The sequence below is a fragment of the Anguilla anguilla genome, chromosome 18, assembly GCF_013347855.1.
Source record: "Anguilla anguilla isolate fAngAng1 chromosome 18, fAngAng1.pri, whole genome shotgun sequence".
NCBI lineage: Eukaryota > Metazoa > Chordata > Actinopteri > Anguilliformes > Anguillidae > Anguilla > Anguilla anguilla.
This window is the reverse complement of record NC_049218.1, coordinates 28,817,954-28,845,369: the sequence shown is the minus strand read 5'-3', so window position 1 is coordinate 28,845,369 and position 27,416 is coordinate 28,817,954. Positions and strand designations below refer to the sequence as shown.

Here is a 27,416-nt window from a genome sequence, read left to right as displayed (position 1 = left end):
GGCTCTGCCACCGTGACTGTAACCCAGCACAACCTGCTGCGACCGTAACCCAGCACAACCTGCTACGCTAACGGGCTCTGCCACCACGACCGTAACCCAGCACAACCTGCTACGCTAACGGGCTCTGCCACCGTGACTGTAACCCAGCACAACCTGCTGCGACCGTAACCCAGCACAACCTGCTACGCTAACGGGCTCTGCCACCACAACCGTAACCCAGCACAACCTGCTACGCTAACGGGCTCTGCCACCGTGACTGTAACCCAGCACAACCTGCTACGCTAACAGGGTCTACCACCGTGACCGTAACCCAGCACAACCTGCTATGCTAACAGGGTCTACCACCGTGACCGTAACCCAGCGCAACCTGCTATGCTAACGGGCTTCGCCACCACGACCGTAACCCAGCACAACCTGCTATGCTAACAGGGTCTACCACCACGACCGTAACCCAGCACAACCTGCTACGCTAACAGGCTCTGCCACCGCGAGCGTAACCCAGCACAACCTGCTACGCTAACAGGCTCTGCCACCGCGAGCGTAACCCAGCGCAACCTGCTACGCTAACGGGCTCTGCCACCGTGACTGTAACCCAGCACAACCTGCTGCGACCGTAACCCAGCACAACCTGCTACGCTAACGGGCTCTGCCACCACGACCGTAACCCAGCACAACCTGCTACGCTAACGGGCTCTGCCACCGTGACTGTAACCCAGCACAACCTGCTGCGACCGTAACCCAGCACAACCTGCTACGCTAACGGGCTCTGCCACCACAACCGTAACCCAGCACAACCTGCTACGCTAACGGGCTCTGCCACCGTGACTGTAACCCAGCACAACCTGCTACGCTAACAGGGTCTACCACCGTGACCGTAACCCAGCACAACCTGCTATGCTAACAGGGTCTACCACCGTGACCGTAACCCAGCGCAACCTGCTATGCTAACGGGCTTCGCCACCACGACCGTAACCCAGCACAACCTGCTATGCTAACAGGGTCTACCACCACGACCGTAACCCAGCACAACCGGCTACGCTAACAGGGTCTACCACCACGACCGTAACCCAGCACAACCTGCTACGCTAACGGGCTCTGCCACCGTGACTGTAACCCAGCACAACTTGCTGCGACCGTAACCCAGCACAACCTGCTACGCTAACAGGGTATACCACCGTGACCGTAACCCAGCACAACCTGCTACGCTAACAGGGTCTACCACCACGACCGTAACCCAGCACAACCTGCTATGCTAACGGGCTCTGCCACCGCGAGCGTAACCCAGCGCAACCTGCTACGCTAACAGGGTCTACCACCACGAGCGTAACCCAGCGCAACCTGCTACGCTAACAGGGTCTACCACCACGGCTGTAACCCAGCACAACTTGCTACGCTAACAGGGTCTACCACCACGACCGTGACCCAGCACAACCTGCTACACTAACAGGATCTACCACCGCGACCGTAACCCAGCACAACCTGCTACACTAACAGGATCTACCACCGTGACCGTAACCCAGCACAACCGGCTGCGATCGTAACCCAGCACAACCTGCTATGCTAACGGGCTCTGCCACCACGACCGTAATCCAGCACAACCTGCTACACTAACAGGGTCTACCACCGCGACTGTAACCCAGCACAACCTGCCGCGATCGTAACCCAGCAAAACCTGCTACACTAACAGGGTCTACCACCGCGACCGTAACCCAGCACAACCTGCCGCGACCATAACCCAGCACAACCTGTCCCGACCGTAACCCAGCACAACCTGCCGCGATCGTAACCCAGCACAACCTGCCGCGATCGTAACCCAGCACAACCTGCCGCGACCGTAACCCAGCACAACCTGCCGCGATCGTAACCCAGCACAACCTGCCGCGATCGTAACCCAGCACAACCTGCCGTGATCGTAACCCAGCACAACCTGCCGCGATCGTAACCCAGCACAACCTTCCGTGATCGTAACCCAGCACAACCTTCCGCGACCGTAACCCAGCACAACCTGCCGTGATCGTAACCCAGCACAACCTGCTACGCTAACAGGCTCAGCCACCATGACCGTAACCACACCATGCGCAAATACACACCGCGCCATTTGTAGAAATACAGACCACGCAATTGCAATATGCTGATTCATTACCCTGTCCTCCATCAGCCACAGTGGTGACAAAAAAAATGAGCAGGTGTGAAAGAAAGGAAATGCCAGAGCATCGGTGCTGTGAATGCGCTTCATTAACACGACTGGTTTGGAGGACAGTGCTTTAATTAACCGTGCGGGATAATCACCCACTCATCGTCTCCCAGTGAAATCTAAAAAAACACAGGGAGTATTTCTGCTTTCAGGAGTTTATTAAATATACCAGCTTTCAGAATCACAACAGGGAAGTGCATGGTTTAATGAAGTTCAAGTTCAACCCTGACACAACATTACTAATTACAGATCCTACTACCTGTATTTGAACAAAAACAGAAAAATGATAAAGTTTTAAATGTTCACAGGTCCGATTCATCTGCATCGCAAATTTTCAGAAACCTAGATCAACAAACTTACTTACTTAACTTACTTACTTGTATCTGAGCTTATTTTCATGAGAAACTGGACACAGTTCAAATATATAAGGGCTGTTGTATTTATTTGTTTTTCATTTTAACTAAAAAAAAAACGATACAATATATCTACAGTTCTGCGCACTCAGTCTGTTGCACTTTATATTCAATGCTTTAAAAGTCCTGAGAAAACCCCTTTACCCAGAATATTCTGCTTGCTGTGCTGCTAGCCCCCGCGCTGCTAAACACAAACTTCATACTGCGCAGATTTGCATCAGAACCATCAACGTAACCATGAACAATCTGCGCAAACATGACAGCGTTGCCATCCAACACGAACAATCTGCGCAAACATGACAGCGTTGCCATCCAACACGAACAATCTGCGCAAACATGACAGCGTTGCCATCCAACACGAACAATCTGCGCAAACATGACAGCGTTGCCATCCAACACGAACAATCTGCGCAAACATGACAGTGCTGCCATCCAACATTCATTTTAACAGTCATAAAAACAACTGTACAAATATTCTGGCAGTCAAAGCCACTGTATCCAGCATCCACACTGATATATCTCTAATCTCAAAAATAAAGAAATAAAGAAATAAATATTGCTAGACAAAAGACATTTTCTTAATTTTTGTTAGGGAACTTAATTAGGTTCATTATGATCTTTTTATAATCATTTTATTACATAGGACTACAGCTATTCATCAACAAAAACATATCCCAAGGATGACACAGTTTTGAGGACACTTTCATTCTCAAAGCACCTCCTCCATTCGCGCTTTCTCACTCATTTATTCCGGCCAATCAGAATTCAAATCCGAATCACAGATGGAATGTGTGACCTATGGGGTGCTGGGCCACGGTCTGACTGAGCAAACAGACGTCGAGCAAAAGGCCCGCCACACGGCGTCTCCGCTGACGCTGTTATTTTAGGAAAGTCTCAGCGAGCGTGAACATCAGCTAGAGAGACACCGGCTCAAAAAGCCATCAGCAGAGAAACTGAGCACCCCTCTGCTTCTTCGAGAGCAACACCGCGCAGATGTGAAGCATAACAGCTCGTACACTTTACAATTACACCAGTATCCTCCTCTTAATTTGTGCTATCAACACTCAATCAAGCTTATCTCTCTTATCTTGCTCTCCGGGATCCAGCCAGTATATCTCTGCTGTATGAAATAACCCACCCTGGACTAGAAGACTCGGGCAGAAGCTGTTCTGATATAGCAGAGGACAGTCGAAATAACATCAGAGGAACACCACTCATATTCTGACTGTTATTGTGACTCATTATCACGAGAGGGCAGAGATGTTATTTTTGCGGGTCCTCTTGCCCCATACTGACGTCCCTAAGCTCACCCAATCCCCCAGACAGGGGCTTGTCGGACACTTGGTGGCGCTGTGGTCCTCCCTACTGGGAAGCCCCCAGTTTAAAAAATATTTGCATATATGTGGCTGTCTTATCAACTGCTGGATGCACGGATGCAAAACCTTGTGCATGTCTTACAAGGACGCTCAGAAATAAGATCTGATAAATTCAGATCTTTAACTAAAACGTAATGGCCAAATAATTTTGGATCAATTGCCGATAACACTGAATCGCAAAAAAATAATTATTAGCCTTTGACACCTTTTTTTACATCCCTTTCTGAGAGGACCCAATCTGTCTTTTCATGCACTGGAATGAATACAGTTTTGTACACATAATCCTTGGACAGCCCTTGATCAAAATCTTAATTAGAAATCTGAAGATAAACCAATATAGCTGCTTCAGCTAATCCGCAGTCAACAGTTCACAAGCTAATTAATTTTCAGCTACAGGAAATGTCTGTCACGAACCTTTTTATTTGTTCTTGCTAGATCAAACTTCATTTTTGTTTACTTGTTGAAGAAAACATGCAAATAAACATTCAACCACTTTAAAACAAGAACATACGACGAACACACAACCGTGTTCCTTCCTTCTCCATTCCTACGTGTGAGTGAAGGAATGGAGAGTTCCTGTTCAGTCTGGCAGATAATACCTGTGAGTTTAATCTGTCAGTTTTCAGTCTGATAAATAAGTAATGTATAACGATGCAAGAAAACACAAGCTTTCAGTCTGCAGAACAGCATGTGCTAAACTGCATCTGATAAGTTCTGTCCCAGAGTGGAACTCCCTCTCCAGTATTACGAGCCTGTCATAGGACACATGCACGGCAGGAGGTGCCTACCTCCCCCCCCCCCCCCCCCCCCCCCCCTCCAGGGCAGAAACACAGTTTGGGAAAATACAGAGAAAACAGGAGCAAATATGGATTGATTTTGGGTGGGGGGGGGTGGTAGGGCTGAATCCCACACATGTCAGTCCTCCATCCAAAGACTGAACCTTTCAGCCCAGAAGGCGGTTAATTTGTTTCGGGAGACCCCCGCCTTTGTGGGCCGGATGCATGCGAGTCTGTAAACCTGCTTTGATCGCAGCTCCTAAAATGCCTGGGCCGAATGGGCCAAGATGCGTTTATGCCATCCTGGAGCAGGCCGTAACGAGACCTGCGTTAGCAACCCCCCCCCCCCCCCCCCCCCCCCACCCTCGCCCACCCCACTCTGAACTCTGAACAGTTCACAGACCTTTTGGCTGTCTGTTTGCGTCCTCACTGACTGGGGTCAGCGGGGGACACTCCACACACAGCTCTCCTCTCAGGGGCAATTTAGGAAAAATAAATAAAACAAAAAAAAACAACAGAAAAACATAAGGACTGTCATAAAGGCGACAGTAGAACCAATTAACCCACATTTACATCCATGTGGCCTCGCTAACCATCGAACACCAGGTCACCTGACCTCTCTGTTGTAACATATGGCATGTGGTGAACCCTGAACCCTGAACCCCGAATCTCTTCACGAGCATGCATGCAAAAAGCTAAATGGCGAAGGGATGCTCCTTTCCCCGAACTTCCTGCTAATTTGATGTGTGTGCCTCACACACTACACACCCAGAAAAGCCCAATCATAACCCGAATATTAAAAACGCTTCAAAAACAACACTTGTGAACAATGAAACAACCATACTCATAAAATGTCAAATATAGGTACCAATAAACCTTACCCCCTATAAAATATGCCACAGATGGCATGCTGCCGGTAAAGAATAGTATTAGTACTGTAGCAGTAGGTGATAGTACATCTGCCAAAAAGTTCAAGCTAACATGAAACAAGACAAACTTCAGCCCGACGCAAAAATGGATCCAACTCATTGCAATACCTCGGCACAAATCAAACCCCATTTGGCTAGTTACACTGCAGTTAGCAAAAGGTCTATCCAGGGCAATTTATTAGCTTTGAGTTACCAAACCATTACATTACACCACCAACACAAAAACTTTGGTTATTTTCTCTGTGAGTATTTAATTCAGGGGATCATGAAATTTAAATATACAATATCAAATATAAAACACAGAATATGTGTTTTTTCCCTTCTTTTTAATGAATCCTCCAGTCAGAAACGCATCAGTCAGATAACAGATGAAGCGTAGTCAGGTTCTGCAGCTCCCCGCGGGGCCTGAAATCCCAGCATGCACCACTGCCTGCATGTACGCAACCTTCAATCCAGCTCACATTCTTAAACTTTACAAAACTTTTTTTTTCTTCCTTTCTTCCCATTGCTCCCCTCTAAAAAAAAAAAAAGAATACTCCCCTCATCAAAATGCTTTTCGGGGCACTACAAAAGTTTCCATCTCAAGCGCAGCGCTGGTAGCACCTGTATGGGGCATGTGTCTAATGGCCTGCTCCAGGGAGGGGCTGTGCGGGCCGCAGTCATTTGGAAGACCCCCCGCCGGCAGAGCCAGGCTCCCGGGCCGGCCAATCAGCAGAGGGCCGCTCCGGCTAGCGTGTGGGAACACATTCAGGGCCTTATAGCTTCATTGTTACAGCCTTTCTCTTCCCTCGCTTTTTTCACTAACTGCATTCTTGACTCCTGAGACACAACCCGGAGAGTGAGCGAGAGAGAGGGAGAGAAGAGAGGGAGAGAATGAGAGAGGGAGGGAGGTAAAGAATGAGAGAGGAGAGAGGGAGGGAGGTAGAGAATGAGAGAGGAGAGAGGGAGGGAGGGAATGAGAGAGAGAGGAGAGAGGGAGGGAATGAGAGAATGAGAGAGAGGAAGGGAGGAGGGAATGAGAGAGAGAGAGAGGGAGGCAGAGAATGAGAGAGAGAAGAGAGGGAGGGAGGGAGGGAATGAGAGAGACAGAGGGAGAGAGGGAGGGAATGAGAGAGAGAGAGGGAGGCAGAGAATGAGAGAGAGGAGAGAGGGAGGGTGGGAGGGAATGAGAGAGACAGAGAGAGAGGGAGGGAATGAGAGAGAGGAGAGAGAGAGGGAGGGAATGAGAGAGTCAGAGAGAGAGAATGAGAGAGAGGAGAGAGAGGGAATGAGAGAGTCAGAGAGAGAGAGGGAGGGAATGAGAGAGGAGAGAGAGGGAATGAGAGAGTCAGAGAGAGAGGGGGAGGGAATGAGAGAGAGGAGAGAGAGGGAATGAGAGAGTCAGAGAGAGAGAAAGAGAGAGCATGAGAGATGTGAATTTCAGTTTTGCGGTTGAGTGGGATGAAGAAATGGGGCCAGATTGGGTTTTGGGGGGGGGGGTTCCCTGTACTCTCGTACAGAGGTCAGAGGTCACGCTCCTGCCGTTGTGAGAAAGTGGCAGTTCGGGGCGGTTTATCCAACAATCGCTTCTCTTTGGAGACGCTCAAAGGCTTGGCCCTGCAACAACTTTGTAGTTGTGCTTGACGAGTTCAAGACAAAACAAAAGCTGAAATATGGTCCCCCTTTCTCCGCTCTCCTTGGGGCTGCTTCTCCCTCCACTGGCTTGCAGCCCCCATCCTTTGGAGTGGTCAGTGGACCCCCCCACTCCCCAGGCCTTTGTGTGACGGGCCCTTTGACGCGGAGTTCGGGCCCTCCACCCCCCAACCCCCTCCCCCCCCCCCCCCCCCCCCCCCCTCCACCCGACAGTTTCAGGTGGAGTCCCACTATGGGCATTTTTTTGCCTTTGGTAGCACATCATTGTCAGAGATAAGCTGGCTATTTCCACACAGACAGGTAGAGAGCCTGCAGTGCTAAACTTCATCCCATATGCAGTCAGAACAGTTAGCTATGCAAGCCCTGCTTACACAGAGAGGAATTACAACACACAGGTGCATCAGCATTTCAAATTTTAACTGCTTCATTCTACAATAACCTGATTAGGTGTTGCAGATTACACCCAGCATTATTATGTCCAGTCTTCTTTATGAAAGCTTACCCTGAAATTTAGTTGCTTCCACATGTGTAGTAACATATTTACAACAAAATAGACAGTCCAGACATGCTTCAATAATGGTAGAAATGCAATAAACATGAATAAATCACTTAGCACTCATCGATTTAATTTAATATGAAGATCCCTTCTCCACAAAGTTCTGCCTTTCTCAAAAATGCATCTTCTTATGGAACTGGAATATATTGTAAAATATACTGAAATCTATATATCTATACATCGGAACACTTCATAATACATTGACAATTATACTACTACTTTTAGATATAGTAACATATTACACTTCTGTGAAATATGTTTATCATTATATTTTCCACATATTTGTAATATATTGCTGTACTCTCCATTTCCATAAGGGTCTGTGGGGAGCTTGCAGAATTGGACTGTCCTGTTCATTTCCTGTACTCATACAATTGCTCAGAACGAGCCAGCAAGCAGCCAATGGGGATCACCATGACTCAAATGGAACACGTGCACAACAGGACATAGCCAATATCAAGTATTATGTCATAGGATGTAATATTACATCAAACAAAATTACACATATGCGCTCTAAATGTGGTTGATGGCCCTTCAGGGCAATCAATTGTAATTTTAAAGGTAAAACAAAAATGGCAGTACCAGATTTATTTCCTTCCCCCATGAAAAAGGAAGTAAACTCAAGTCTGAAGAGATTTAAGTGATGCTAATTCATAGACAATAAAAAGGAAATAAGAAAGAACAGCGACAGTTTTGGATTTAACGACCTCATTAACTAAACCGTCTGATAATTATAGATATAGATATTGTAGATATAGATGTTGTGTGTGTGTGTGTGTGTGTGTGAGAGAGTGAGTGTGTATGTGTGTGAGAGAGAGAGTATGTGTATATGTGTGTGAGAGAGTGCGTGTGAGTGTGAGAAACTGTGTGCGTGTGTGAATGTGAGAGAGAGTGTGTGTGTGAGAGAAAGAGAGAGACAGAGAGAGTGTGAGTGTGTATGTCTGTGTGCATGTGTGAGAGAGCGACAGAGTGTGTGTGTGTGCCAGAAAGAGAGAAAGAGTGTGTGTATGCGTTTGTGTGTGAGAGAGTGTTTGTGTGAGTGTGGGGGGGGAGTGGGGGGCACTTTTTGCTAGCTGATAATGATGAATAGGATTCAAACAGGAGAGAAGCTGGGTTTAGACAGGAGGATGCTGGCCCTTATATTTTGAGTTGCGATGGAATAGCTAGGGGGCAGTCTTGCTGCACATGTAAGTTTTTGGTGTTTCAGGGTCCACATCGGTTACGAACGTGTGCGTAAATGTATGCTGATTTAGCCAAAACACATTCAAATCCTAACCACGGTTCCGAAACATACATCTTATTTCATAATTTAAAATGTCTGAAATAATTAAATTACAGCCATTGCCCTGTGTTTGCACTGCCATTTTCTGGATTCCTTAATGCCTGTTGTGATGCTGCTTGTATTCCAAAGCTGGGGGTATAACATTCCCCATCACTGCAACTAAAATATTACTCTATATTTACAGAGAAAGCTGAAACCAATTCAAGCACATAAGACAAAAAATAATTAATAATCCTAGACAGGTGGCTGCATGGATTCGCATGGGTGCTACTTTAACAATTTAACAAAAGTGAGAAGAGAGCAGAATTTCTTTCAGCAACTTTTAAAAACAAAACATGTTCTTCTGTATTTTTTATTCAGTCATTCAGTTTACCACAGTAATGCATACCATTCACCTTCATTTACAGAAACCAGAGCGGAGAGTAAATATATCACTGAATTTATTTCCTGACACAATTAGCTGTGTACTCGGGAAATATGTGACTTTTTTATACAATTGTTTTTTTAATACGGGAAATAATGTAATGAAACCAAAATATGCATTGAACTTTCTCTAAAAAATAAGTTATAATTACATTACAAGCAGAACACAGAAAACATTGAGTAAGATCTTCACTGTATGATCAGGAATCTTTTGGATACATATTGATATGCATATTGAAGGCCACTACAAAATTCAATTAATTCTGCACTTCACAATCTATTTACTGGTCACTTTACAGTACAGAGTTCAGTACATAGAATTCATGTCTGTTTAAGAAGATGGACTATCCATTACATAAGCTATTTTTTCCTAATTCACTGGACAGATTTATAGTACGTTTATGAGAGACGTCTCAAAAATAGTTTCACTCAGACACAGTAGTTGAAGTACAAGAGAGGAAAATATGCAGGACAGTTTAATATTCAGGAAAAAACCTTTCCAGGAAAAATTACTTTTCACTTCACTATTATCTCCAGTGAGACCACTTTCAATTTCTATTCAAACCATGTACCTTTCATATTGTAGTTTGAATAAAATCATTTCAAAGAGGTTAGCAAAAAAAATAAAATAAAAACATGGTCCAGAGTGATTATTACTTTTAATAATCGCAGAAATCAAAACAGTGGTTTGGGTATCCAGAGTTAAAGAACCACAACAGCGGTGGTGAGGTTTGGGTATCCAGAGTTAAAGAACCACAACAGCAGTGGCGAGAAACGGGACTGTGCGAGTTCTGTTTACTCCTGGAACGAAACGACGTGTGATTCCTGAACCCCTCCGATGCACACAGCAGCGGAACAAAACCGCCCCAGAGATAATGGCGGACGAACGCATTCGTAAATTAGGCCCCATTAGCAGCAATCAGGAGCCCCGAGAGCTCAGGACCCAGGGCTCGGGGGTGACGGACAGGCTGGCCGAGGCCCCGCCCCCGCACACAAAGGCCCCGCTCAGGGAAGGGGTGGGCCCGCGGGGAATAGACCCCCAATCAGAAACAATCTGGGTCACTCGCGGCGTTCTGCATGGCCACTGGCCCTTTGATACGGGCTGGGGAATGGGAAGTGGGGAGAAGCCCCGTCTGTCCTAAAGGGGGGTGTGTCTGTGTGTCTGTCCTAAAGGGGAGTGTGTCTGTCCTAAAGGGGAGTGTGTCTGTGTGTCTGTCCTAAAGGGGAGTGTGTCTGTCCTAAAGGGGGTGTGTCTGTCCTAAAGGGGAGTGTGTCTGTGTGTCTGTCCTAAAGGGGAGTGTGTCTGTCCTAAAGGGGGTGTGTCTGTCCTAAAGGGGAGTGTGTCTGTGTGTCTGTCCTAAAGGGGAGTGTGTCTGTGTGTCTGTCCTAAAGGGGTGTGTGTCTGTCCTAAAGGGGAGTGTGTCTGTGTGTCTGTCCTAAAGGGGAGTGTGTCTGTGTGTCTGTCCTAATGGGGAGTGTGTCTGTCCTAAAGGGGGGTGTGTCTGTGTGTCTGTCCTAAAGGGGAGTGTGTCTGTGTGTCTGTCCTTAAGGGGAGTGTGTCTGTGTGTCTGTCCTAAAGGGGGGTGTGTCTGTGTGTCTGTCCTAAAGGGGGGTGTGTCTGTCCTAAAGGGGAGTGTGTCTGTCCTAAAGGGGGGTGTGTCTGTCCTAAAGGGGAGTGTGTCTGTCCTAAAGGGGGGTGTGTCTGTCCTAAAGGGGAGTGTGTCTGTCCTAAAGGGGGGTGTGTCTGTCCTAAAGGGGAGTGTGTCTGTCCTAAAGGGGGGTGTGTCTGTCCTAAAGGGGAGTGTGTCTGTCCTAAAGGGGGATGTGTCTGTGTGTCTGTCCTAAAGGGGGGTGTGTCTGTGTGTCTGTCCTAAAGGGGAGTGTGTCTGTCCTAAAGGGGGGTGTGTCTGTGTGTCTGTCCTAAAGGGGGGTGTGTCTGTGTGTCTGTCCTAAAGGGGAGTGTGTCTGTGTGTCTGTCCTAAAGGAGAGTGTGTCTGTGTGTCTGTCCTAAAGGGGAGTGTGTCTGTGTGTCTGTCCTAAAGGGGTGTGTCTGTGTGTCTGTCCTAAAGGGGGTGTGTCTGTGTGTCTGTCCTAAAGGGGGGTGTGTCTGTCCTAAAGGGAGGTGCGGGTGGGAAGCAGCGGACCGTGTGACCCAAACACTCCAACCTGAAAGGCAACCAGAGGAAAGAGAGAGGTGTGTGAAAGTGAAGGGTCTGGGCACAGTGCTGAGGCCTATCACCTGCGCTGCGGATCTGCAGGGGCAGGGAATGGGCTCAGGCCTAGCAGCACAGGCACACGATACCCCAGTAATACAGGCCTGAGATGGAGCTCGCTAGAAAAACAGCCAGGCCCAGATTTACTTTCGCCCACTCATTTTTTTCCTCTGTACTTCCAATGCTGGGTGAGACTGGTGCCAGGACAATAAATCCCCAACACCTGAGCGCCTCAACGCAGACGTTACTATAGGCTAACCAGATGTTCAGCTCCCTGTTCTGAACACTGGAAGTGCAGTCTCTCTTCCACTGATTCTGAAACATTCCGACGCGACACATCCGTCTACTGAAAACCACAACATGGTTTCAGAGGGAGTTTGGAGCCGCCGCAAACCACCAGGCTCCTGTTACTAACCAGGGCACTCTGTTACTAACCAGGGCGCTCTGTTACTAACCAGGGCACTCTGTTACTAACCAGTGCACTCTGTTACTACCCAGTGCACTCTGTTACTAACCAGGCTCCTGTTACTAACAAGGGCACTCTGTTACTAACCAGGCTCCTGTTACTAACAAGGGCACTCTGTTACTAACCAGGGCACTCTGTTACTAACCTGGGAACTCTGTTACTAACCAGGGAGCTCTGTTACTAACCAGCACACTCTGTTACTAACCAGGGCCCTCTGTTACTAACCAGGGAGCTCTGTTACTAACCAGCACACTCTGTTACTAACCAGGGCCCTCTGTTACTAACCAGGGCTCCTGTTACTAACCAGGGCACTCTGTTACTAACCAGGATGCTCCTGTCCTCCAGAAAAACAAGGGGGAAGGAAGGCTGCAGGAGTGGACCAACTGTTGGTCTACAGTAGCTTCTGTGGTGTTAAGAAGCGACTGAATGTGGGTATTTGGTCTATAGCAGAGTTTGTGGGATGAAGCAGTGTCTGAATGCGAACATTCTCCCTGAATGTGAGCATCTCCCTGAACGCGGGCATTCTCCCTGAACCCGTGTGTCTCCCTGAACATGGGTGTTTTCCCTGAAAGCGAGCATTCTCCCTGAACACCAGTGTCTTCCTGAACACGGGCATCTCCCTGAACACGAGCATTCTCCCTGAACACGAGCATTCTCTCTGAACCCGTGCTTCTCCCTTAACGCGGGTGTTTTCCCTGAACAGGGGTGTTTTCCCTAAACGCGAGTGTTTTCCCTAAACGCGGGTGTTTTCCCTGAACGCGGGTGTTTTCCCTAAACGCGAGTGTTTTCCCTGAACGAGGGTGTTTTCCTGCTCTGGACCCACTGGCTGCAGCTGTGTGTCTCTCAGTCCGCTCTTCTTTAGATACCTCAAGCGTGAAGCTGGAACAAATACATTTGCAACACAAGGGGCTCCCTTTCTCCTACCCACAGCTTCTCCAAATTAAAACATGCATTGTGTAATCACCCCCCACCCCACCCCACCCTCCTTACCCCCCCGCCTCGTGGACTGACCTTCTCGTTTTCCTCTGGGACCCAACTGCAAAGCGTTCAGCGTGCGTATTACTTCTGTCCTCAACACGCACACCTAAAACCTGATACGTGTGACCCCCCACCCCTACACAATTGTTCTATGGGGGGGGGGGCTCTAATTTTTCCACACTGCACCTTAATGAAAAAACTCAGGTTCCAGCTTTCCTTTATTGATTTATGACAAAGACAATGTTTTAGGAAGTGTGTTTCTGACAGATGGCGAAGTGAAAGCTATGGTATATTATCTGAAAATCCCTTAAACGGAGCTACTGAAAGCTTTCAACGTGAAAACTGGCATCCGGATCAATCGAACCAAAAAGTTGACTAGGAACCAACCAATACGCTCATCATATTAAAAACTTCACACATAAAATGACATATTTATTTACAAACTGAAATATCATCAGAGCAGTCATATGTTCTTTTCAAAAACACAGGCTTACTACTCGAGGAACCACATACAAGTGCTACACATACAGTATGACCTAAAAGCTTTTAAGCAACAGCAGTTAGAACAATTCTCACTGTTGACTTTGACCCATATCTTCTTTTAAATTAATTATCATACATATGAGAAATGAAGTTGAAGAATTGTGGAGCATTTTTGTCAAGGTCTGTAACAGCTATAGCAGATAATTTCAGTTTTTTACAGAAAATTACGGGAAAAAATTCTGCCAGCGAATTCACCCACATTTAAAGCAGTTTTACCAGTCCCGCCAGTGAGGTCGCAGGTTATTACATGTTTAACACCTTGGTTGTAGAACACAAATGTAAATGTTGTCCCGCAGAGGGTGTTTGGAATTCAGGAGAGCGGGAACCGCACCACAAACCTGACACAGCAATGAATAAACGCTGCCAAAAAATGGGGAAACCCTGTTTGGGATTGTTATTTAAACAGCCCAAGACGGACAGAGGCAAAAGCATGATGCCGAATGCTACTCCCTTCCTCCTTCCATCTGGCCGCTGCGCCCGAGCGGTGATTTGTATAAATGCGATGGGTTTATAGGTTAGTTGACACCTTCATCCCTGGGAATTTTAATTAACTTCTCCCGTCGTCAATATGTTAAAAGGAGCCGTTCCATTATCTCGAGTCAGCAGTCTGCTTCACGACCTGCTATTTCAGCCATCAAATTGGGAGAATTAATGACGTGGATAATCGTCTCTTATTCTGAAATTTAAATTCTTGGCTGAGGAGACAGGGGCACCGGGGCTTAATAAATCGGCTGGGAGGCCCCCGAGCCGGGTCTGGTCAGGCAGCGGTAACTGATTGTCCCGCTCCGGCAAGACGGCAGCACGACTGACAAGACCGGGCAAGACGGCCTTTGACGTTTGGGTCTAGTTTGTTTACATTTACACCGCGGCTTTAAAGCGAAGGGAACAAAAGTAGCTGTCTCGAGTAGGCTACTGAAGGAGGCAGAGCACGGGCTTGCCGGGCTGCCTTACGCGCCTGTGCGCCATTAAATGTGTGGGTGTGTACACGGGCGAGCAATCAAAGCGGCTACAAACGTAACCCCGCTTCGCCATGATATCCGGCCACTATTTTTTTCCCTTTCTCTTTTATGAGGCCATTTCGTTAGGCAAAAATGCATCGGCCATATGCATGCTTCAGCTACACGGAGCTACTAGTCTGGACTGAAGAACCCGCTTGTCAGAGGAAACCTTGCTGCGCAAATATCGGTGAGCTAAGAACTCAAACGGGCTAGCGCAAATCCACTTATTTTAGCTGGTGTTGTCTGTGTTCACAACAGCATACAAGGAGTATTCTGTTTGAGGGTTCCCATGGGGGTTTAGGGTGTTCGGAGGCCACCGGCGAAATCTAAAGGAAAACACCGCGTGACCCAAATTCATGGTCACTGGAGAATTTCAAGCGTTTTCTTTTTCTTCCGAATCACGAAAAGGTTAAAGCCGTGTGGGCGATGCAATAAATCAGGAGTAATCCGCACGCTTTTATTCCGCGAGGGCACAGAAATCTGCTTCCTAAGCATTTAGGGCACGGATCACATTCTCTGCCATCTGCATTTCAGAGGTGTCGACTGACTTCAAAGCAAACCGCGGCAATAAATTGAAGACTCTTTAGAGAAGGCCTGGCCACCTGCGCCGATGTTCGCTGTCCTTTGCTATTTCCTCTACGTTCAGTTTCTTACGAATCTGACACTGAATTTATTTGGAGTTAAACTTTAAAACCAAAGAATAATCTATGCATACAGAGAACGTTTTATATTTTTCAAACTTCTGAGCAGAAAACAAACAGAGCACTGACTGAATAATTACCTCAGTAAATACTTAGAGGAATATGATGTCGTTACCTTTGTGATGGACTTATGGCTACAGACCAAACCCTGTCAAACGTCTGGATGGTGTGCAAACATTCGCCGAGTCGGCTTGGGGAAAGGCTCCACACCTGATGAGGAAAGACAGGGAGATGAAATGACTTCCTGACATACTTAAGGAATACATGGAACTGGTGCAGTCCATCACAGGTGCACCATTGGAAACGTATGAGCCACAACTGGAATTAAGTTACAAGTTAACAAATCATACTGCTTTCGAGCAAGTGTACATTTTTACAAGTGGCTTTGAAAGAAGCCCCTTAACGCTGGAAAGGAACATTGCTATAGCCCGATTAATTTTTGGAAACGCAAAATAAGGCCCTTAAAAGTAAAGATAAAATGCATTATCCCTCAAGGGAAGTTTGTCTTGGACAAGGAATGCTGCTACATTATGTAAAATAACATAAAAACGCATGCCCTAACCTGCACATAACCTACACGACATCATACAGGATGCACATCACCACCCTCACAGAACCAAAGACCACAGGTATAAAAGGGCGAGGGCGTAACTGACACGGTGTGAAATTAGCATGCTGAACAATACCTTATTAGTAATGCCTGTAATGGCTGAATTAATGCTTTAAACACACTGTATCTGTATGCTTCCAGCCACTGACTAAATGTTTGTATTCAGTCATATGTGGGATATGACAATGTTAAAAAAAGCACTCACATGCATGGCTGTAATTATTAAAATGTAATTCATATCCAGCTGAAAATGTAACAGCTTAGAGCAAATAACACCCTCCATTAGACAAACACTGTTCAAAATGACAGATGAGAAAAAGCAAGAATTACCTACAAAAACCATATTCAAATGACTTAAAATTGCAACGATGAATTTTAATCGCCTAAAATGTTTCATCATTCATTTTGCTATCCTGATTTACACTCACAGATAGGAATGCACAGAGCAATGTGGCGGTGTGATACTTTAGCTACCAGCTGAATGCCAGAGCGTGGCAGAGTCAGAGCATAGCAGAGCGTGGCAGAGTGTGGCAGAGTTGGAGCATGGCAGTGCGTGGCAGAGTCAGCATAGCAGAGTCAGAGCGTGGCAGAGCATGGCAGAGTCAGAGCATAGCATAGTGTGGCAGAGTCAGAGCGTGGCAGAGCATGGCAGAGTCCAAGCGTGGCAGAGTCAGTGCGTGGCAGAGCATGGCAGAGTCAGTGCATGGCAGAGTGTGGCAGAGTCAGAGCGTGGCAGAGCGTGGCAGAGTCAGTGCATGGCAGAGTCAGAGCGTGGCAGAGTGTGGCAGAGTCAGAGCGTGGCAGAGCATGGCAGATCCAGCGCGTGGCAGAGTCAGAGCATGGCAGAGGCAGATCCGTTACGTCAGGATCTGAGCTGGTGCCATGCCCCCCCACCGGGAGCAATGCCGTCTGCTGTGACCAGTCTTTACTGAAGCTTGCTCTGTTTGATCAGCTCAGGGAGCGTGCTGATCCAATACCCTTCACACAGATTTACTTCGTTAAGTAGCATTTTACTCAGTGGAGCCCTAACGTGAATCATGGAAAAATACACCATTCTCTCTTTTTGCAAGCAAGTATATTTATATAATAATAGAGCATAAAAAGGTGTGTATTTGATGCTTGATGGCCGAGCTTGCTGAGAATTAATATTCGCACAAAGGTGTTGTGGAAAAACCGGGCCACATCTGTCCCGTGTCCTTTATTAACTGATGTCCACGGGGGTGGAGGCGGTGGAGCACAGGGCGGGAGGGGCCAGCTTGTGCAGGCAGGGGATTTGACAGGGTGGGAGACCCTGTGCCTGACCCCTCATAGATACTGAATATATAATGACACATTGAAAATATACTGATAAAATCTTTCACAACAAAGTTTTTTTTTTTTTAACGGATATATGTGAAGCGTTCAAATATTAAGAATATATTTTATTTCAATATATTTCCAGTAAATTCCAACCTGCAAGCAAGTGGGCAACACCGGACTCACCCAGGACAAGCTTGCCCAGGCCTGCCCACTGAGCCACCTGCTGACCTTTCCATGACCCACACAGATAAACCACAGACCTACCTTCAGCTGACAAGCACAAAGTGAAAGATGAATAATAAATCCAGTATTCAATTTTTTCTAAAAGTACTGCCGCAAAGAATACGTGATCAAAAAAAAAAAAAAAAAACTACGTTCAATGGCTGGTTTAATTATTGGATGGGCGGAACTGTTGTCTAAGGCGCTCAGATATGTCGGCGGAATACGTTTATACACGAGCGCACGAGCGGCTTCCTCCGTCTCACCCGAGCGGTTCTGTCCCTGGAGCCGCTGACGATGACCCCGCCTTTACTGTCCATGCAGTTCACTTCCTGCTTATGACCACAGCACTCCGTCCAGAAAGAATTCCTCCTGTGATGGATAATTATCTTACCATCCCTTAAGGGAAAGAAAGGAAAGAATGATTATCATAGCACCCTAACCGGAAAGGCACAATCTAAGCCATTCCACCTTAATATTGTTAACATTGCCAGAAAGCTGCCAGTTCAAATCCCAGGTGCAACACTACTGTTAGTTTCAATTCCCTCAGCAGTTAAAATACACAACGACAAGTATTCAATCAACATGTGTACTTAACTTTGACTTACAACTCAGTTTGGAGAGATAGTTTAAATAATTACAGAACTCACGAAACCGTAAATAAAAAGCTTCTGGCTTTTAATTTTTAGCCAAAGTTAAGGACAACGGTCAACTGAAACCCAGCTAATGTGGCGAATGTGTAATGTACAGTAGGGAGTTATGTAAAACAGATAATACACAGTTGGAGGGGCACTACTCAGAATGCAGGATGGAAATGGTGCAAAAGCTCTGCTACACTATAGGACCAAAAGTACCTGGACACCCCTTGGTCTGGGGCAGTTTTTCATAGTTTGGCTTAGGCCCCTTAGTTCCACTGAAGGCAAATTTTAATGCTAGAGCATACTACAATCACATTCTAGGGCTATTCAGTGCTTTCCCAACAGTTTGGGGAAGGCCCTTTCCTTTATCGGCATGACGATGCCCCCGGGAACAGAGCAAGGTCAATATAGAAATGGTATTGTTGAGATCAGTGTGGAAGAACTTGACTGGCCTGCACAGAGCCCTGACCTCAACCGCATCAAACACCTTTGGGATCAACTGGAAAGCTGACTGTGAGCCAGGCCCAATCGCCTCAGTAATGCTCTTGACTGAATGGAAGCAAATCCTAGCAGCAATTCTCCGACATCTAGCATAAAGCCTTCCCAGAAGAGTGGAGGTTGTTATAGCAGCGAAGGGTGGACCGACTCCTTATTAATGCCAATAATTTTGGATGAGGTGTTGGATATCAGGTGTCCGCATACTTTTGATCATGTAGTGTACCATAAAACCATCCCAGTGTCCTTTGAGGGGTAACACATTTTGTTGATGAACTCCTGAGCAGTTTGCCAACCCAAGCAGAGACGCCGACAGCCCGGGTTCGACTTTGTTTAGACATTGTTTGGGTTTCAATCGCTTGACAAAATCTTGGGATTAAGCAAAAAATGTCCTCAAATGCAGGGGGGGGGGGGGGTGATGGGGAACCTGGTCTGAAGAAAGGGAATTCTCGCTTAAACCCAGCAGGGAAAGGCAGCTATTGAGAGATGTTACCCTCCGGCGCTGATGAGGTGGGTGTCCGTCAGGACGAATCTGCACACGTCCTGGCTGTGGCCGGTGCGGAGGAGCGCAGACCTGCGCCTGGGGCCCCCCCCGCCCCCCCGCAGGTAGTGCACCCCGATGTCAGCCGCCTGGGACAGATACAGCACGTCCCCGTCCAGCTGCATCCATGGCAACAAGCTGGGCGGGAACACAATCACACAATGGGAATTACTGGAGCCCTGGGTGTTCTGTCCTCTCGGTATGACTTCAATCTCCCCGCGATGACACACAGACTGGAATGACCGGAGGAACAATACAGCCATGGCTTCTGAAGTGAAAAAAGTAATGATCCAACCAGACGATAAAATAAAAATAAATTAATAAATCTAGTGCGATACTACGAAAACAGGCTCTTTTGACACAGTTAACATTTTTTTTAACATCAGGTATTTTCAGCCAACTGAAATCAAGCTACTGATTATTTAAAAAGGGGGAAATACCTTGTAGGTCATGGTACTTTTATCTTTTTCTTTGTTCAGCTCAATTTCAAATGCAAATTATTTTGTGTGAGAAATCAACAAAAACTAACAAGAAGAAAAACACCCAGCTGAAATGACTCTGATGTTAAGAACTAAGACATTAGCTCAAATCCAAGTATACATTTCCAAGTATAAACAAAGTAATTAGCAAATTAAGAAATGCTTTCTAATTTGGACTTCACTGACATAGACTGTGGTTTTAAAAATCTCCCTCTCTCTCAGACCAAGCTATACATTTCTAAAATATGGTGAAATTGCTTCTTTGAAATATTGACTCAGCTTAGACTGTGCTGGTTTGCTGAGTCGTGTTCGATCCAAAAGGGAAAGAAAAAACTCTCTCATTCTTCAATAGATACCTCTGGTTTTCCAGCTTTTCTTACTTTTAAAGTAACATTTTATTGTAGTCTCGCTGATTTAAAGCAATAGGCATTTTATTATGAAATAAATAGCCAGCAACAGTCTTTAGAGGCATATGCCCTCTGTGAGCACTAATGTGACTAATTTATACTGTGTGGCACAGTATGCGTTTCTCTTATCCCTAGGGCGGAAAGCACGGTGGAGACTGGTGCTGAATGGCGTGTCATGTGATCTGTGACGAAACGATCGCTTCCTGAGCCTGCCTGCCCTGCAGAGCCTCTCCGGATTAAGAACAGGTGCACTCCGGTACAGCGCTCACTGCTCACCGGACCAGCCCGCCGCCCACACACTATTTCCTCTCTCCTGCGTGATCACCCCCAGTGGCTGGACCCCGGTCACAATACTCGTATTGTACGTCCACGTCATTTAGAATATGCATATGTTTTATGATGAGTATTATATATGAAACAGTTTCACGTCTTCCGTGTTGAGTAAATAACTTTGCCAGCGATGGGAACTGGGCAGAACTGCAGGGCAGAAGAGACGAGATCTTGTTCTCATTCAGTGATTTCACTGTTGATGCATCCATCGTTCTGACAGTTTTATTAAATAAACTGAAGGAACTCAACGCTGCGCAGAAATAGCCGCTCCACTGTTTGGGCTATAAAACGCGATGCAGAAATGCAGAACTGTGTTGTGCTAGCGTTAAAAGATCTGCGTTTGTCGCTGCTCCACTGCCTTTAGTGTCCTGCCTGGGACTGTTCCACAAACTGCAGTCGCACACCGATGCAAGCTTTTCCCTCCTTCCTTCCAATAACTCAGGTACAAAAATACTGGCGCCCAGACCCCTGAATGCACAAGGTGCTTGTGAGCCGCAGTGATTCCCAGCTTCAGCCTTGTTGGGGGACGGTTTTGAGAAGCAGCGGAGCTGGAATCTGAACTCACTTTGTCTTCCACTTCAGCAGGACCTCCTTCCGGCACTGGCCGTCACGCCAGTGCTGAGAGAACTTCACCCTGTCCTTCAGCGCCAGCTGCGGGTAGCTGAAATCGACCAATCACAGAGCAGGAACCGTCACTCAGCCCCGGGAGACACAGCACAACGTGCTCATAACCAAATCTGACCAGGAATGCAATATCAGGGCATTCTGGGAAGAAATTAATAATATCTATCAATATGCAGTACCTGAAAAGACAGTGATTTCTGCCTACATATAGTTTCCAAAAAAATAAATATGAACTCATGACCAAACGGATTTACCATCAAATGACTTTAAATGGCCTTAATGGCTTTATAATGGCCAGTGCGTTTTCTCATTTGTCTCACAGCTGACTGCGGGGTACTGTATGCACGGGGCGGGGGAAAACAGATTGTGGATTTAATCCCACTGGGAGCTGTGGTCAACCATACATGTCAACGCTGACATGAAGTGAATTTACAGTGAAGCGACAAACCAAAAACCTCAAAGCAGTGCTTATTTCAATTAATGCTCATTTTCATTCATGCTTATTTTCATTAATGTAGGAAACCTATGATGTGGGAAGCTACAGAAGTGTCACGGTGGATGAGAACTAGGCTGACACTCTCAGAACCACAGTGATTAAAGTGACTCCACAGTGCAAATCCGTAGTGACTGAAAGTGGGCTGGATTCAGTGCCCTGGAATGGGTCATACTGGACTGCAGCATTGAAGCAAATCATAGCCTCATTATATACAGGATGGCTGAGATAGACAGATGTACTGTAGTGTGGTTCACTGGTCCAGCTGTGGTAGAGCAGCTGTAGAGAAACCACACAACCAGAGGTTAGCATCCTCCACCACATCCCAAACAAAAGCGTGGTCTTACACCAGTGTGCTAGGGGATAACTGGCTCAATAAACAGGATTTAAACAAGACTGGAGGTGAAAAATTAGCCAAGATTTTATCTGTACCAAGTTCAATGAGTAACAATGCAAGCATTGAAATGTAGGCTTATGTTGCAGCCTAACTGTACATGGGCCATAACAAATAAAACAAATAGATTTCAGTCCGTAAGTAAATATCAGATCAATACTGATATTCAAACATTGATATTCACATTCAAACAACCACAAACATAACACAACATTCATTTGCACAATATCATACAGTATACGGACTGCTTTAAGACCATCCCACACCCTTCTCCCTTACGGGCATAATCCCGCTAACCCTGGAGAGGCCCAGCCCACAGCGCTGCTCCTGTACTTCACTGGCACGCAGCGGAGGCTCTTTCCCAGAGGGCCTTGCAACACAAACACAACTGCAAAGGGCAGTAAATATGGTCCCAACAGAGTCGGCAAGTTCAGGAAGTGCAGACTCTACTGACACCTTGTCAACTGCCCTACTGTACAATAAACTGAAGTACGTTATGAAAACAAGATAAAACTACCCTAATGACCATTAAACTGCATTATACACACAACAGCCAATAAGAGCCACAGGCTCTGGCCTCGTCACAGCAGTGCTGGAGCCAGGCACAGAACTTAAGCAGGCTGACCCAGGCAGTCAGTAATGTTTTATACAGGCGTGAACACTGTTCCCTGTTTTTACAAGAGAAATGTAACAAGCTGGCCCCGGCAAGAGCTGATTCCTGGGGCAAAGGCTTAAACTGTCTCCTTGGAAACTGAGGAAAGTCGAGATGCTGTGTGGTGCTATGTGGAATTGTGCTTTAGAATCAAGATTTGGGGGAAATGTCCTTGTGGGCGTCATCTATGGAGATATATTTGCAGTAAAAGTCACAAATCTGTAGAGTGGATTTAGAAATCTATAAATGATTTCATAAATCTGTAGAATAGATTCACAAATCTGTAAATTAATGTGAGAAAGCATGCAAGAACAGTTGCAAACCTGTACAACTGCAAAGACAACTCAGTAATTACAACCTCTCAAATCAGCCTCTTGCAAATTTGGCAGTGAACCTTGAGCAAAAGATTTGCAACCGGGCTAATGCTGATGCTTTAGTGGGGAGGGTCAATGCCTGTTCTTCCAACCAATCAGACATGGGGAAGTACTGCCATTACTTTACTTTTAAAGACATACTATGCTGGATTTTTAGCCATCCCTGTGATCCTGTGTTTGCAATCAAAGAAGTCTCTTCCTCCGTCTTCTATGGAATGCCATTTAAGTCAATATTAAATAAATAAATACATAAATAAATAAATATGCCTATGAAATAAATAAATATGGCTATGAAATACATCCTGAAATAAATGAGTCATTAAATATATGAATACATGTAAATATAAATATATAAATGAGTCTATATCGTTCAATAAATAAATAGGTTTTATTTCAAAATGACTACTTTTATTTATTTCAGGGTACTTTTATTTCATAATTCCACATTTATGTTTATTTCAGGGGACTTCTATTTCCTAATGCCACATTTCTTTCCGAGCTCTTTTTATTTCCATCTGTTATATTCAAATGAATGGGCGTGGTTATCTCACAAATTCAGACCAAAGCAGCAGCATCAAATAATACCAACAAGACTTGTTAGCATTAGCTGTAGCAATAATTCGGAATCTAGAACAGCATGTTCCATTTAAATCAGCTTTGATTTAGGAATCGAGCTAACATTTACGACAGAATTAGTAAGAATTTACGTTAGCTAGCTGTGCACATGCACATTTGCTAGCCTACTGTAAGAACAGTTTGCCAGCTACCCAGCTTGTTGGCTGGCAATGGGCTTTACACCGAGCATAGGCTGTATATTTCAATTAAAAACTTGTGGAATCTCCAAGTTCAGTTGAATGGGATACAACTAAAAATAAGTGAGTACATTCTGAACTCACTGGCTCGAAAATATTCCATGTCGACTGATATCACATTAGTTAGTTAAGTTTTATTTTTTTCGGTCTTAACAACAATTTTACCATACATTTATGAAAAAATGGATAAATAATACCAAGTCATATCAAAAATAAACCAAAATCAAAACATAATATTCTTTGCCTGAAAAAAAAAAGGTGTAGGCTGAAGCCTGAGTTGTTTTGTGCCATACCCCTAATACAAGCATTACACTTTGCCCAAAATAGCAGTTTAACAAAACAAAGAGAAAAAAAAAAACTGAAATAAAGCAACACATCAGCATAAAACAGAAACAGATAAACAAACATTTAGATCATAAGTTCCATTCATTTTTCATTGATGGTCACACCATATGTATGTATTTTTCTAATGTAATGCTTTTAAACATTTTCTTACATTTACACATACTACTACATTATTTTACTTCATTATTCCAACTATTCCATAATTTAACCCATTTAACTGTCACACTTCTATTTTTCACATGTCCTTAGCCTCTTTTTTCAAAGATATTATTTCCCCTTAATGGATACCTGCTCTCCCTCATTAAAAACAACCCTTAGATACAGTCAGGAAGTTAGCTAGCTGACTACCCTGCCAAATTTCAGCAAACTATTATCACATTCACTATTAATAACTTATGGTAGAAGCAAAGAGGACGATGTAGTTTGGGAAAATAGATGGAAAAAAACATCAGGAAAAAACGCTCAAAACGGTTCTTATGATTGGCCACACAGTCGCCGTACGTCTGCCATCCCTCCCCCAACGCTCTGATTGCACAGAGTTGAAAACAAGTGCACAAATCCATCTATTCACCAAATGATACGCAGGGTAGCATTTGAGAGGTGGCAATGGCAAATTTGAGAAGCAGTAATTACTGAGTTTTCTTTGCTGTAGTGGTACAAGTTTGAAACTGTTCCTATTTGTATTCTCACATTAATTTACAGATTTGTGACTCTTTCTAGAAAAATACCTCCATAGTCATCGGTCATGTTATTGGTTTTGCGTGCGCTAAAGGTCTCAGGATATCAAGCCCTAACTGCATGTAATCTGAAGAATCCCACCGCTCTTGTGTAGTATTTATATTGCGGACCATCCAAGAGCTTAAAGAATAGCTCAAGAATATGTCATGTTTTAAGTATATAAGCGTAATGTCTTAAAATGAGAAAACCAGACCAACGCAACCGTATGCACAATAAGTAACCTACTCACTTTTAAAAATGATTATTGACGTGCCATTCGCATCAGTAAGTACGCATTTACGTAATCACGTAAAATTGCATTGCGTAATGCGTAGTACGACGGCCATTGCTGCAGAACATTCAGCTGAAAAGCATGACAAAAATATGTTATCTTACATATCCGTTCCTTCTCTTGTGAGTCCACTGTTGATGCATTTTCTGGCTATCCTTCTCCAGACAACATCACGGTTAGTGAAGTAGTGAAATTTCTTGCAAGATTGAGAAAACCGGCAGAGAGATTTGCAATCCAAATAGGAAAGGATGAGATACAGCATGTCTTCTGGTAACTGAAATATAAACATCTTGACTTCCTTTTAATATTTTTACTTTTCTCGTTTTCGTTGTTCTATATTTATTTCGGGTATGTCTGCGGATGACTAAATGGTAATGCTGTCTCACTGTATTACGCCGCAATTTATAATTCTCCATGTTTTGTCACGTCTAGAGACATGCAGGAAGCCATTCCAGAATCAACCGAGGATCACGTGATATGTGTTCGTCAATCAAATTGAACCTCCCGATGCAAGCGCAAGAGTTCCATTCTTGTATAGCAGGCTGACCTGGGTCAAATACAAATACGTATACGTATTTGAAAATGTACTTAAATACATATTTGAAGTATTTTCAAATACATTTACACATTAAATACTTTGTATTTGATTTATTTAAATAATTTTCATGGGAAACCAAATTCTTTCCGAAATAGTATTTAGAGTCTTTTTAAAAATACATAAAAATACAAATTAATTTAAAAATATTAAAAAATATTTCTGTGATAGACAACAGAAATGAGCCAGGAACAATGTAGGCTTCATATTGAAGGGGGTATCCCAGAGCTCTTTGTGAGTGGCCCTCAATGTGATGTCAGCGAGTTATAATACTGAGGGCACTCCAGGGGAACTACTTTGGGCTAGGGGTTGAATTTGGATCATGGGCAAGGATAGCCTATGCTGGCAATTTTAAATGACCAATGCGCTGCCTCTAACAGACAGCTTGTACATGGGGGTGGGGGTGGCAAACTCAGACTTCTTGATAAGCTACTTGCCAGTTTATTTGTTCCCATGATATTTTTAAAGTTAGTGGCCTTTTACTGTATTTCCTATTTTTTATGTTGTCAGAATATTCAGCAGCCATATGTACAGTTCCATCTTTTACATTTTGTAAGATTAGACACTAATAAAATAGAATTCAGCCGTGCATATTCACTAACAATTAACAATGGAAATTGGTACAATTGGACTGGGGCCGTCAGCAGTCACTTGACACGTTCTCATCAAAATACTGTCCTCTAATTAGACAAAATGCTCAGCTATCAGAGCTGATAGGTTCTCGCATGTCCAGTGCTTTTCAAGTCTTTCAGCAGCTTGGTGCAATTGTAAGTGTTGCACCACTGGCCTTATATTGGGAAAGCATTTTCAAATAAATCAAATACTTTGTATTTGAAAAGTCAGTATTTATAATGTTTTTTAAAGACATATTTGAAAGTATTTGCAAATACATGCAAATGCTCCTTAAATGTATTTTCAAATACATTTTGTAATTTAAATACTCCGTATTTGTAAATGTATTTAAAAGTAATTAAATAAATATCTATTTGGCCCAGGTCTGATAGCAGGTCTTTGAATATAATTGTCTCGTTTGTCTAAAAACTACGTTTTGTAAATGTTTATCTGTTTAATATACACTGTTTTAAGAATGTAAAAACGTTGTACATATATTTGAAAAGATGAGTGGCGCTTGCTTTTTATTTACCATCACATTAAAGATGCTGATGATATCCTGACAAAATTCAGCTTATGATATGCTGTAAGGATGCACCCTGCTGTCCCATGTCATGGACTCAAACTATGTAATTGTGTGGATGTATTGCTTCTTGTTTCCAAAATACTTCATTATTTATTACACAGTCATTGTTAATATTGTACAAAGCTTCAGACAACTGACCGATTTAGCTTTGTTTTTTCTTTAGTTTTAAGTTGGGTTTATGTGGTTAAGCTCACAATCCCTCTTAGACTAGCTGCTGTGTGGTATATCAGCAGATTTAACTGCCAAAGAGTGGGTGGGGGCACTGTTGCTGTCTGTCACTGATGAAGTATGTCATTCACACAGTCTCAGTTTGAAGGGAAACACTGCAGTGAAATCTCTTGTTGGTAATTTTCTTCCAGGTGTAGGGAGCAGGAGTCGGGGGGAGAGATCAGTACTGCTCTCCCTCTGTGAGTTTGGGGAGA

General features: G+C 44.7%; 1 protein-coding gene and 1 long non-coding RNA gene across 2 annotated transcripts in view; one reads left to right on the top strand and one right to left on the bottom strand.

The window, feature by feature from the left end:
• Positions 1 to 25,634, bottom strand: part of fbxw4 (F-box and WD repeat domain containing 4) — a 57,086-nt gene extending 31,452 nt beyond the window's left edge. Inside the window, exons 1-5 of the mRNA XM_035400562.1 lie at positions 25,306 to 25,634; positions 21,064 to 21,159; positions 19,235 to 19,420; positions 17,875 to 18,007; positions 15,596 to 15,690 (exon numbers count right to left, since the gene is read on the bottom strand). Of these exons, the coding sequence (XP_035256453.1) occupies positions 15,596 to 15,690; positions 17,875 to 18,007; positions 19,235 to 19,420; positions 21,064 to 21,159; positions 25,306 to 25,490 (695 nt within the window). The 5' untranslated portion in view covers positions 25,491 to 25,634. The remainder of the gene's footprint in view (positions 1 to 15,595; positions 15,691 to 17,874; positions 18,008 to 19,234; positions 19,421 to 21,063; positions 21,160 to 25,305) is intronic.
• Positions 25,330 to 27,127, top strand: LOC118218139. Its single transcript, XR_004763377.1, has 2 exons — positions 25,330 to 25,471; positions 25,634 to 27,127. It is a non-coding gene; the product is annotated as an uncharacterized LOC118218139 (long non-coding RNA).
• The last annotated feature ends 289 nt before the right edge of the window (positions 27,128 to 27,416 follow it).